The 14303-nt window shown below is 35.5% G+C and overlaps 1 protein-coding gene across 1 annotated transcript in view; it reads left to right on the plus strand.

Moving 5' to 3' along the window:
• The window catches only part of DNAJC1 (DnaJ heat shock protein family (Hsp40) member C1), a 149451-nt gene that overhangs the window by 73113 nt on the left and 62035 nt on the right, over positions 1-14303 (plus strand). Inside the window, exon 7 of the mRNA XM_072955148.1 lies at positions 6530-6620. Coding sequence (XP_072811249.1) covers positions 6530-6620 — 91 coding nt within the window. The remainder of the gene's footprint in view (positions 1-6529; positions 6621-14303) is intronic.

A 14303-nucleotide genomic window follows, 5' to 3' on the forward strand; every position in this document is an offset into this window, starting at 1 on the left:
CCAAGGAGCAGTGGCTGAGAAAATGGAGGAATCTTCTCTGTAGTGCTATGGCTTTTACCTTTAAAAATTAAAATAAAATTAAAGTTGCTCAAGAGAGTAACAGGAATATTGTACTTTATACAAAACTATTTATAAATGGAGGCTTCCTCCCTCCCAGGAAGCTTCTTCTTTGGAAACTACAGCTGTGGACAAGGCTGGAGGTCACCCTCTCTATAGTGAGGGCCCTTCATTTCTAGCCCCTTTGCTTCTGCTTGCTGGGACTCTGTCAGAAACCAAATAAACAAAACATTCACAGCTAATTAGCAGGGGAAAAAGCTTCTAAAAGGCTAGGAGGCATTTGTAGCAAGCCGAGTTGCCTGTCCTTCTTTCTACTCAGAGTTAGACGCAGATTTTCCGAGGGGTGAGGAAGCTTACTGTTAGTACTCTTGTAACTTTTTGAAAAATTTTTGCACACAGACATACTTTACATAGGGTATATGTAAACAAATGAAAAAGGGTGGAAAAGCTCGTCTGAATTTTTATAAGGCTGAAACTCCACTGCCACAGAAGGACAAAGGGATACAGGAAAATTGGAAAGACCTCGCAACAAAGATTCCATTCCTTCCACCCTCTGAAAGGAGGGCATAAGATGCAATTATTCGGCGGTCCAAAGACAGAATATAAAGTAGAGTTTTGTAGAAAAGATTTTAAAGATTTAAAAACCGCAGAGTGTTAGGTAGAATGTGAGCGATATGCAGCCTCATCAGCTCCATAATTTAGAGATGAAAAATACTTAAGACTCATTGGTGAGGCAGTTTGCCCAAAGCGACACAACTAATTAATGGTAGAAGTGAAACTTAAAGCAGATGAAAATAAATTTAAAATATAAAAAATATAAAAAGCTAAGAAAGAATAAATTTTTTCAACAGCTGGGTAATGAGCTGAGTAGCTAGTGTTACAGTGAGTGAATAAGCTATCTGATCTTAAATTCTCCGTAAGAGGATTGAAGCAGATTGTAATTATTATAAAAATTGTAGAAGGATTCTCGCGTTGATTTGGGGCTGAATAGATGACTTCTGTGATCTCTCCCTCTTTGCCCAGATGGAAAAAGGAGCTTTTGGCCCTTCCATTTATTTGAATGCTGCTGACTCAAAGAGAGGAGAGCAAAACTTCTTCTTTTGTTTTATTTTTCTTCTTGTGAATTTAGTATTATCATAGTTCCGTACAAAAAAATTGACTCTTATTCAAAGTATGAAATTTAAAAGTTTTCCTGTATTCTTCATTGTAATGTTATATATTGTATGTAATTACACATTATATATACTTCTGAGATTGTAAGTCAGTGGGAGAGCAAAATTGATATAGAGCAACTGGACTTGTGGGCAGATTTCTAAAAATGTACTTAAGATAGTCTCCTATATTGAAGGTTGTATGTAAGCTTCAAGCAGAAGAGACTGGTGCTGTCGGACACAGAGGTGGGGCATCCTCCATCCTCCGTGCAGCTCCCTCTCAGAGCTCTGAGTTCTTCCCTGTTCCTTATTGCCTTTAGGACAGGTGGTACCAGTTCCCTGCTTATACCACTCTAAATCAACTCCCTTCTTTCCTAAATTTTTTTTAATCATTTAATATTTTAAAGTTTGTAAGGAGAAGTAAAAGTAAACCAAAACATGATAAACAGTGCCAGCTCAGCATGTTATTTTATCACTTAAACTATGACAATAATATTAAAAAGAAAGGTTTATAAGAATGGTTATCTTCCATTTTGTAGCTCACTAATCTTGGAAATATTGCAGGCTTAGCTAGATTGTCATCATTATGAAGCCTTTCCTGATCAGGCCAACTGAAAACTTCCCGTTCTATAATCTCTGTGCTGACTTCATAGCACTTTGTATTTGTATAAATCAGGAAAGACTATGGTATGGTACAGATCATTCTGGAATTCCAGTGACTTGAAATTTTTTTTTCCAGTGTATGCCTCTTATTTACTCCTGGTTGGTGGTGAAGGGGGCATTCTGCTCTCGCCAGCCATTTAGGGACTTAGAATAATGATGTTTTGTAGCCGTACCCACCTGGAACGTGCGGCCTCCTTGCTCACCACTGCAAGAGTAGAGAGCTGGAGGACTGCACAAGCTTTTTGATGTTTGGTTTAAAATGAGACATGGTATTGCCAACCACAGCCCATCCAGAACCAGTCCCATCACCCCACCTAATCTCAAGATGATAAAGAAATGTGGGGAAACAGATAGAATGTTGGATGAGCACCACTCATCTTCCAATAATACGTTCAACAGATATTTATTGAGAGCTTACTATGTGCTAGATACTCTTCTAGGCCCTGAAAATTTAAAAAAAAAATTATAAGGCAAAAATCCCCGTTCTCTTGGAGTTTATATTCTTTATTTTGGTTAATATCCATAGTTATTTTTACATATGCTTTAAGGGCAACTGCTTGTCTTATATAATCCTCATATATCCTAACAAAATACAACACATATAATAGTGCTTCAGTAAATAACTGGAAGTAAAACTAGAAATAAATTTAACACCTTCCCGTGCAGGAGCCCATGCTATGTATTTGCGTACAAAGAACCACCCGTAACATGTAAATTCTTTAAGTCAGTCATAGTTCTATAAGGTAAAATCAGTCCTCTGCTTTATGTCTATGCAGACGAGTTTTGAGCCCTCCAAGAAATTTTGTTGAGTATTAAGAGAGTTGATTATATAGTAAAAGCTTTTCCTCATGTTCTGTCAGTAAGAGTATAAATTCCTCCAGGTCAGAACTCTCTGTTTGGAACAATGTAAAGTCTATAGTTTTAATGCAGGATTATGGAGCTAAATTTAGTCAGTCCAGAGCCCTGATTGATTAAAGCAAGCATTTGTTCGCTCTTCAAATACTAAGTGTCTATTATGTGCCAGGCATTGTTTCCAAAATGGATGAGTTTATGGCCACAAGGAATGTATCATTTCCTGTGTAGGTTAACTGGGGCTTATTTTGGACTCAAAATGAAACTTTGTGTTTATTTTCCCTACTTAACAATGATGGTGGCGTGAAATTAGCTTCTCATGAAGAGTGGGAGGGAAAAAAGGTTGAAAACAACTGCTGTTATTCAACCTCTTCTAAATATATCTCACACACACACACCCCCCCCACCCTGGGGCCTGGCGTGGTCTTTCTTGAATATTACCTCCAAAGGCAGTCTGTTTCATTTTCAGGTGATTTTTAACTTTTAGAATGCTATTTGTTAGATTTATCCAAAATCAAAAATTATCCTGAATTTTTTCATCTTCAATCCCTTTTAAATATACTTTCAAGCCCAGAGTCACAGACATAGACGACATGTTTACCCCAGGGGAAATGGAAGTGGGGAAGGATAAATTGGGAGTATAGGATTAACAGTTACAAACTACTATACATAAAATAGATAAGCAACCGAGATTTACTGTATAGCACAGGGAGCTATATTCAATTTTTTATAATAACCTCTAATGGAAAGTAATCTGAAAAAAATATATCACTTTGCTGTATACTTGAAACTAACACAGTATTATAAATCAACTATACTTCAGTGTAAAATATGTGTATATATAAGTATACGTGTGTATTTATATGTATGTGTGTATGTGTATATATATGCATACACACACTATATAGTTTCAAGCCCCTTCACCGTTTGATCACTTTCCTTTTAAAGTCTTCTAGTTTGTCAGTGCATCTTATAGTGTAGGACACCAAATTTACAGAAGGATTGTTGGAACAATGTAGAGTTTGTTGGGTATAGTAGAATTGTTTGAGATTATAGGTTTATTAAAGAAGTAATGCTTCCTAGAGTGAGTATATTGTAATTATAATTCAAAAGTACAAGTAAGATATGAAGGAACGAAAAAGCATGAACATTTAAATGAATGCTTAGAAATGGAGCAAAAAGAGGATAGGGTTCTTTGCTTAGAATAAATGGTGAGACGAGGGAATGTGTTAGAAGTCTTGGAATTAGATGGAGTAGATTAAGGTGATTGGGTGCATTGCTATCCTCAGATAGTATGGTTTTGAATCTAGTGGGCATTTCGGAAGGGAATTTTTAGTGGAATTCTGTGCTGTAGCAGGAGGAAGAAACATTAGCAGAGAAGTGTTCAAATTTGGTAGGACCAGAGTAAGATTTCTCCAGCAAAAGCTTTTTGCGCTGTGGCGAAGAGGGTTCAGGTGAAAAGAAGTCATGTAAGCAAGACAGGATTCTGCAGGCGGAGTTTTGTTTTTGGTTAAGTATAAAACAGGAAAACTCACCCTTACTTTGTGGTGGAGAATAACTAACGTTCTTGGCAAAATGCTGAAGTGATAATAAAAATAGGTTAACACATACAGGGCCTCAGGGTGTCCCATGTATTAGCACATTTAATCTTTCCGACAGCTCTGTGACTTAGGTGCTCTTATTATCCCCGTTTTATGGAAGAGAAGATCCACCCATCAAAAAGTGAAGTAATGCTGAATGTCACGTAGCTAGTGAGATGGCAAAGCTGACCTCTGAATCCAGGTAGCCTGCCTCTAAAATCTGCCCTCGCCATCACTCTTCTGTCTCACTCTACTATACCGTGGTGTCTGATTTCAGTTTCCCTTCTTTCATGCCTCATCACTAACTTATCTGTACCCTTTCCTTACACGGTGCAGCCTTTGTTATTTCCCTGAAGAAGGCAATGCCTTTCCGACCTTTTCCCTACTATTAAAAATCACTCTCTGGAAAGAAGCTAATAAGCCCACTCATTCATTCATACCAAGGAATGAATGACTGATACGGTTTAATGTAAAATAAGACTGTTCTGAGGTTGAGTGTTTTAGGGGTGCAAGGAATGTTAAGAGGCCATACATTCTTAACCCTAAACCCTGATGAAATTTAAAGTACATAAGGGCATGGGAGGATGAGTAAGTCAGGTGCATGACTTCTGCACCCTCCAAATTATACCATTTAGCTGGTCCAGGGTGTATGGGAACCTTCTAGAAGAAATGAGGTGAGAATGGAAAGAATAAGAGATACACCTTTATTATACTTATTCAGTGATTTTAGATATGCCCTATAATTTCTCTAATTAAGTATCAGGTAGAAGAGTTCTGATATAACCCCAGGAGACACAGACCCCAGGAGAAATCTTTTCTTTGGACAATCGCAGATGAAAAGAGATAATCCCATTCCGAGGTTTAAGTGTTCACGCATTTACATCTGAATCGAGATAGAGCCAAGGATTGATTTTGTTCCTTTGTTTCCTGCAGAAATAAAACTCAGATGGGTCTATGATTTTTCTGTCCTAGGAATCTTACAACGTGAGAATGTTACCTTAGATTTATCCTCTTTTTCTTATTCCACAGCAGTCAGTCATCAAGCCCTTATTTCTTTTTTAACAAGGTTTCTCATTTATTTCAATCTAGTTCAGTTCAGTGAATACTCATTGAGTGCCTGCTCGATGCTAGATACTGTGCTGAGCATACTATTACTCCTATCTCAAATTTCTCATTTTCTAGGTCAGGATATAGCATGATACAGGCAATCACAGAAATCCATTTAAATACAGAAGCAGTATACAGGAGAGATTTACTTTGCCGGGGAAGGTCAGAAAGACTTACAAAACAGGTGATGCTTGAATACGGTTTTCAAGGATGGGTAAGAGTTCTTCAGAATAATGGTAGGGGAGCAGAATATTCCAGCTAGAAGGCAAAGCATTACAGAGAGACATGAAAGCATAGCATGGTGTAGCCTGGCAGCTACAAGTAGTATTGCTATAGAACAGATGAAATTTGAGTCAAGGGGTGGTGGAAAATGATCCATTTTTGCTTTTTTCAGTGTCAGGCTCTTGATATGCCTAGAGCACCAACTTGTTTCTTCCCATGTCTGTAATTGTTGAAGGCTTAGTCTTTTTTCTGCACTCTGCGAAAGTCTTACCTATCCTAAACGCTACTCCTTGAGACTAGCCTCTGTATCTTGACACTTCAGTGTCTGATGCACAGTATGTGTCCTCAACCCTCACCTCTCTGTGGTAGGAACTGGTGTCTAAGTGCGGTGGAAGAATGACAGCTTCCACTTGTATCTATGTGGTCATAGAGGTTTCATAATCAGATTTACATATAATGATTTTGAAAATCCTTTGGCGTTAAGGGACTAATATGAAAACAGTGTTAGTGCTTTGTTAGTCACAATAATATAATTTACTGTGCTACCAAATAATCCAGTTCAGTTCAGCAAGTGTGTTTTTCTGCTCTCTGTCCGTACAGAATATTGAGAAAATACACAATAGAAGAAAACAGGGAGAAGATGCCTCCCTCATGTATCTGAAAGAAAAGACTTTACTTATATTTATATGTAATTTCTGGCTTTCATTAGTTCTCTAAGAGAAAAATCACAAAGAACTGCTTATTCAGTTTCTTCTGCTTGTCATAAAATGTGAAAACATAACCACAAAGGAAGACTACTTGCTAAATGAATATACCACTTTCAGTTGAAGTTACATGGAAAATACCATCAAAGCAAACTGACTTTTATGTTAATTTATTTGTAACTTCTTTTTGCAGGATGCTGGTCAGTTTTATGCCAAATATAAAGAAACAAGATTGAAGGAAAAGGAAGATGCATTGACTAGAGCTGAACTTGAAACACTTCAAAGTGAGTTTTAAATGTTGCCTTACTATATTAACTGTATTATATAAAACTGATTATTTGAATTTGGATTTTTCCCTTAAATTCAGCAGTCATTAAATTTTCTGTGCTTTCTTTGCTACTTTCTAAATAGTTACTGGTACTTAATGTATTATATGTGGACTGTACTGTATTAGTAATTTCTGAAGCACACACAGCTCAATATCAGAAGAGGGGATAAAATTAAAATGGGTCATGTAGTTCCACATAGTTCCTTTAGTCTGGGAGGCACCCAAAGTTGGGAAAGTCCTAAAATACTCCAGTGCAGCAGTCATTATTGGTATTTAGTGTTGAGTCTATCCTGTTGATCACAGCTTGAAATATTATAGTAGTAAACGGGGAACCTGAAAATGTCAACGTTTTTTGTTTTAAAAGTCTTTGTTTCATTTGTATTATTGTTATATAGTATGAAACACCTTGACTAAAGTATCAGTATGTTTGAAGTCTTTCAGTGAATATTAAAGACAGTTCTTGCTGATTTTAGGAAGAGTCGAGCAAACTATTAAGGAAGGCATTTTCCCAACCCTGGTCTTTTTGTCTAATTTTCTATTCCTGCCTCTTTCCCACACAGATATACTCTGTCTCTTTATGTTGCTTTATTTTTATTCAGAACATTTAACACTACTTAGCATTAATTTATAAATTAATTTTGTTAGTTGTCTGGTTCCCCTAATAGAAAGGAAGTTTCTTGAGGGTAGGGACTTTAATTGTTTTGTTCACTGTTATGTCTGTATGAGGACATTAATGAGTCCCTGGCACATAGTAGGTGATCAGTAGGTAATTGTTGACTGAATTCGTGGAGGTGACGTCTATTCTTTTACGAATTCCAAATGTGAATGTTTTGGGTTCAAATTTCATTCCCCTCCACCTACCCGGATTCCTAGAGAAGTGAATGGTGTGCATGGTGCCAGTCTGGGCACAGAAGACAGTACAAACACCATTTTTACCCAGACATTTTTGCTTAATGCCTATAAACATATATAAATACACAGTTTACAAAATGACTTGTGTGCTTTTGAGGGTGTATGGGAAGAGCTATTCCTGCAGCCCATAGAAATAACTTAGCCAAACCAAGCTGAAAAAGAGCAGCTGTGGTATTAGTGTACCACACAGTCAATTCACACTTTCAATGTATAGAAAAATGGTGATAGCTGTTTCCCTTCATAAACTGAAAGTCTGGCTTTCTGCTGTTACCCGGACGCCAGATCATGGTTTGAGAAGAGAGAAGAATTAAGTTCTCTCCAACTCAAGCAGTGCATTGCCACTACCTAAATGTGTGACCCTGAGGATTTAGTTTCCTTTTCTGTCAAAAAAACACGTTAGACGAGATGACCCCAGTATTAGTTTTCTAATGTTGCTCTAACAACTGGCCACAAATTCAGTGGCTTAAACACAAATTTATCATCTTACAGTTGTGTGTGAGTCAGAAGTCTGACGTTAGTCTCACTGGGCTAAAATCAAGGTTACCAAGCGGGGCTGCATTCTTGTTCCAGCTTCTGGGGGTCTCCCAGATTCCTTGGATCATGGCCCCCTTCTTCTTTCTTCAGAGCCAGCATTGTTTCATCTCTCTGACTATTCTGTAGTTACATCTCTGTCTGATCATAACTGGGAAAGATTCTCTAATTCTAAGGACTTGTGATTAGATCGGGCCAGTTTAGATAATTCAGGGAAATCCATCTCAAGGTGCTCAACCTTAATCACATCTGCAAACACTTTTGCTGTGTAAGGTAAAATATTACCAGGTTCTGAGGATCAGAACATGGTCATGTTTAGGGAGCCATTTTTTTGCCTTCTATATCCTTCAGGTGTCTGGGCAGCTTTAGAACAGGGGCTGTTTCTTTTTCATCTTTGTGTCTGCAACATTGAATATACAGGCACCCAGTAAATGTTTAACAAATGGATGAATATCTAAATATATGAATTAATGTAATACCATGAATCATAGTAAGTGTCATATGAAAACCTATCTTGTACAGCACATAATTTAAAAAGTTTCAACAATTACAAATACAAAATAGTATTCAGGCAAACTATAATTGTTTAAAGCAGACTTCTGCTTAAGAGAGGAAAGTTTAGGATGTTAGAAGATTACATATTAAGGTCGACTGATGTGTGTGTTGGAGAGTAAGGGTGGACAAATGATTATTACTGTTACATTACACCTAAGATTGAAACAGAAGTTGATGTTACAATAATTGTTGAAATAGTTTTAATTAAATTGAATAAATCAATGAATAAATGAAACTCTAAATGTAGTTTTTATATACTTGTTATTTTTAAGTCAAATTGTTCCATAAAAATTTTCTAAGCCTTTTAAGACTCATCAAAAAGAAGGGGAAAAAATCACCTTTACAAGAAAGGAGAAAGAACAAACCAACCCAAAATTTACCTGTAGAGGCAGAATGAATACACTAATTTTATTGCTTTTACAGTCATGCTTTCACAGCCCTTTTTCAAAATTGTTCAAAGACTTTTGTTCTGCCTGAGAATTTGATAACAATTCTCAAACAGATTTAAATTCTCTTATTTTGTTACTATTGTTTAATAAAAAAAATAGTATGTAAAGAAGCACAAATTTTATAATAGGTAAATATCTGAAAACTCTGTGTGCCAGCAAATGTGTGATAGTCTTCTAAAAAGTTTGAAAATTCATTACTAACTTATTTCTTGAAACTCAAAATGAGGAAAATAAATACCAGAAAATATATTAAAAATAATACTCCTACTAGGTCTCAGTAGTAAGACTTCCGTTGCTCATGTTTTAAGATCAGTGGTGTATTTAGAAAAGGTAATGGTATCAACATTAAGAATGTTAAAGAACAGTCATATTACTGTTAATAACGTCAGAAACTGTCATGTATTTTTAAATGTAGTCTCTAATGGTTACATGCAAAGAATCTTTTAATTAATTTTGTTAACTTCATTACAGTGTTCTACACTGTATACTTTAGAATTAATACATAAAGTCCCCAAATCCCCCAGTGTGCATTTCATTTGCCCCTATCCTTCTTAATTTTAAAGACCATCATTGGAATACTGAGTTCATAATAACATTTCCATCTGCTTAATTGAGTAAATGCATCTCATGCAGATTAGCAATAGCTATTTTATGCTGCCTGTTTTTCATGACCTAATTGCTAATCTGCCCTCAAGTCTATCTGCTTCACCGCTGAGATTCTGCAGTGTCTGCCGAGGGCTGCACTAGAGCTATACTGAGTAGGGTACGGTGATCTTACTAAAATGGTATTTTAGAGGAGGAAATCTAAAAAGGGTGATTTCTTAAAAATAAATATCATTTTTCTGGGAAGTCTTTATGCAAAAAAAATGTAATAATTATTTGGAAATTTTTTGAGCATTTATTTTTTATTATAAACTTTTAATCAGTTTTAGGTTTGAATAGGTTGAATATTTATAAATATAAGATTTTTTCAGTGTTAATATTTTTACACATTCTCTAATTGTGTGAGTTCTAATCTAATTCAATAGATGCAAGTTCTAAGTACTGTAATGAAACAGCCTATATCATGAATGGGAAAAAATGACTTATTTTATAAAGAAATTTATTGTAAAGTTTAAAATTATTTAAAGACAGAAGGAAGGAGGAAGAGTAGAAGGAAAACTTAATTATTTCCCCTTTTTTCTCTGTACCTTATCTGTGTTAAGAACAAAAGCAAAATCAAGCAATCAAAACCCCACCACCAAGTGCTGCCTTTTTACCTGTGGAAATAATCGTTCCAGGCATTAATTATGTTTTCCTTCTTTTGTGGTCCCCACTCCATGCCTCGGTGATGGGCCTAAGTAGGGATGCCAAGGGGACAGTAAGAAGGTGGTGGACATAATATGCCTCTTTAGGGTGACAGGCTGGGGAAACATTCACCTTCCCCAAGGTAGTGGAAGACTGGTTTTCTAGAAGACTCAGGTTCAGGAGGAAAGGAGATGCTAGTGCTGATCTGTAAGTTGATTCAGGGGTTGGTGTGGAAGAGGACAAAGGAGACAAGGTAGATGTAACCACGATGGGTTAGAACAGTTTTCCTTGGGTAACAGGGTGCTCATTGCTGGGCGATTACTCTGAGATAATTGATGAAAAGCATTTGGCAAATCACTGCTCCAGTACATTTGGAAACAAGACCAAATAGAAACTCTGCCTTCACTTAAGAACCATATTGTAAGTAGACATATGTATATAGCAAAACCTAATAGGAGCCCTAGTCCCAAGAGTTTATATGTAGCAAAGAATATCTAAATGGTATTATTTCCTCAGTACTTTGCTCTAGTAACAATGGAATATGAATTTGAAAAATCGTATAGCTCAAATATAAATTTACAGTTCCCTCATTATGTCAAATCATAATGCTATGATGCTTAAATATAATGTTGTCTCAGTTTTCCCACTGAAATGATTCAAAAAAGATTTTATCCAATTTAATATATATAACGTTTATGCCTATAGATTAACTAGTCAAATTTCAACTAAAATTTTACTTACTAATTTGGCAATGAGTACCTACTCAGTGTTACTTAATGAACTTAATGTTACTCTGTTACAGAACGTAATGTGTCAGTTTGTAAGATCCACGAAGTCAGGTACTTTGGTCTCTCTTGTTTACGGCTGTGTAACCCGAGCACCTAGAACAATGCCAGGCATTTGGTAGCCCCTCGGTAAATATTTACTGAGTGAATTAATGCATTTAGAAATACTGTATTGCTCTTTTCTACTTCATAATTCTTAGAGCAGTTTATTAAAACTCTTTAGCAACATTTTTGACAAGAGGATCTTTGTTATCAATAAAACTACTTTTTGAGTGATCAGCACAGCTTACTTAGTTAAGAGTATATCGTTTTTATTTCTATATATAATGAGATACGATCTTTTTTGATTCCATATGATACTGTAAGTGGAAATTTTATCCTAAGCCATAAGTACCTAATATTAGGATTTTTCCCCCTTTTTTCATGATTGCTACAATAAACCCACTGTGTTGTTTATCCCCTCAATTTTTATTGTGGTGAAATACACGTAACAAAATGTACCATCTTAACCATTTTTAAGTGCAGCAGAGTTCAGTGGTATTAAATATATTCATAATGTGCAACCATTACCCCGTCCATCTCCCATAGCTCTTTTCATCTTGTAAAACTGAAACTCTGTTACCCATTAAATAGTAGCTCCCCATTCTCACCTCCACCCATCCTGTGGCAACCACCATTCCACTTTCTGTCTCTATGATTTTGACTACTCTAAATATCTCATGAAAGTCTAATCATACGGAATTTGTCTTTTTGTTATTGGCTCATTTCACTTAGCTTAATGTACTCAAGAGTCATATGGCATATGTCAGAATTCCTTTTTAAGGGTGAATAATATTCCATTGTATATGTACACTACATTTTGTTTATCTGTTCATCTGTCAGAGAACACTTGGGTTGCTTCTACCTTTTAGCTATTGTGAATAATTCTGCTATGAATTTGGGGGTACAAATACCTGTTTAAGTCCCTGGTTTCAGTTCTTTTGGATATATATACCCAGGAGTGGAACTGTAGGATCATATAATTCTAGTTTTACTTTTTTTAAGCATTTCTGTACTTTTTTCCATAACACTGTACCATTTACATTCCCACATACAGTGCACAAAAGGTTCCGGTGTCTCCATTTCCTTGCCAATAATTGTTATTTTCCGGGTTCTTTTCCTTGTAGCCATCCTAATGGGTGTTTCCTTGGAGAAATGACTATTCAACTCCTATACCCAGTTTTGAATCAGATTTTTTGTTGTTGTTGAGGTTTAGGAGTTTTTTTATACATGCTGTATATTATTCCTTATCAGATAGATGCTTTATAAATATTTTCTCCCATTTAATGGGTTGCCTTTGTACTCTGTTGATACTGTCTTTTGAGGCACACAATTTTTAAAATTGTAATGAAGTCTAATTTGTCTATTTTTTCTTTCATTGCCTATGCCTTTGGTGTTACATCAAAGAAATCATTGCCAAATCCAGTGTTATGACGTTTTTGTCCTATATTTTCTTGGAAGACTTTTCGAGTTTTAGGTCTTACACTTAGGCCATTTATCCATTTTGAGTTAATTTTTGTATATGGTGTGGGTAAGGGTCCAATTTCTTTATCTTCAGTTTCAGTGGTATCCACTTTTCCCAGCACCATTTGTTGAATTACTGCCTTTTTATTTAACTTTTTACTTTGAAATAATTATAGATTCATAGGAAGTTGCAAAGATAGTACTGAGAGGTCCCATGTACCCTTCTTAGTTTACCCCATTTGGTTACCTTACATAACTATAGTATAATATCAAAACTAGGAAACTGACATTGATAGAAGATCTGTGTATAGTTCTCTGCCATTTTATCACATGCATGTATTAGTGTAACCACCACCCCAATCAACCACTATGCCCTTTATGGCCACACCCATCACCTTCTGTCATTCCACCATTACCACTAATACCTGGCAATTACTAAGTTACTTTTCATCTGTCCAACTTTGTCATTTTCACTGTATGATTTAGAGGGTGTGAATTTGAGAATCATATAGTATATGACCTTTTGACACTGACTTTTTTTTTTTTGACACTGACTTTTTTCGCTTGTAGTACCTTTGAGATTCATCCAAGTTGTTCCATGTGTCAGTAATTATTAATGCATAATATTCCATGGTATGGATATACCACAGTTTGTTTAACCATTCACCTATTGTAGGACATTTTAGTTTTTGTATTTGTCAGAAATAAGGCTGCTTTGAACAGTCATACAAAAATTTTTGTGTGAACCCAGAAGTGCAGTTGCTGGGCCATATGATAAGTTTATATTGAGAGTTTTAAGAAATTGGCAAATTATTTTCCATAGTTTCTGTATCATTTTATACTCCTACCAGCAATGTATGAGAGATTCAGTCTCTTTGCATCCTGACCAGAATTTGGCATTCTAATTATTTTTTATTTTAGCTGTTCTGATGGGTGTGTAAAGATATCTCACCATAGTCTTAATTTGCATTTCCCTAGTGGATAGTGATATTGAAACATCTTTCATGGTTTTTCATTATTTGTCATGTGTGTATCCTCTGTGGTAAAATCTTTCTTCATGCCTTTGGCCTATTTTCTATTTGGACCTTTTTTTCACTATTGAATTTTTAAGAGTTCTTTATATATATATGTTCTATATATAATTCCTCTTTCAGATATGTGGTTCACAAATATGTTCTCCCAATATGTCGCTTGTCTTTTCATTCTCTTGAGTCTTTCACAGAGATAAAAATTTTTAATTCTAATGAAGTCCAATTAATTGTTTTTTATGTGTTGTGCTTTTGATACTATATCAGAGCTCATCACCAAGCCGTAGTTTCTAAAATTTTTCTATGTTTTGTTCTAAAATTTTTATAATTTCACATTTAAATCTATGATCCATGTTAACTTAATTTTTCTGTAAGGTGTGAGGTTTAGGTTTAAAGGTTTTTGTTTGTTTGTTTGGGTTTTTGTTTTTGTTTTTTTGCTTATGGATATTCAGTGTTGTTTTTTTTTTTTAACTATTCTTCCTCCATTGAATTGTTTTTGCACTTTTGTCAAAAATCAGTTGGCCTCACTTATGTAGGGTTTATTCTAGCTTTTCTGTTCTGTTCCATTGGTCTACATTTCTATCCCTCT

Source organism: Vicugna pacos, chromosome 35 (assembly GCF_048564905.1).
Source record: "Vicugna pacos chromosome 35, VicPac4, whole genome shotgun sequence".
Taxonomy (NCBI): Eukaryota; Metazoa; Chordata; class Mammalia; order Artiodactyla; family Camelidae; genus Vicugna; species Vicugna pacos.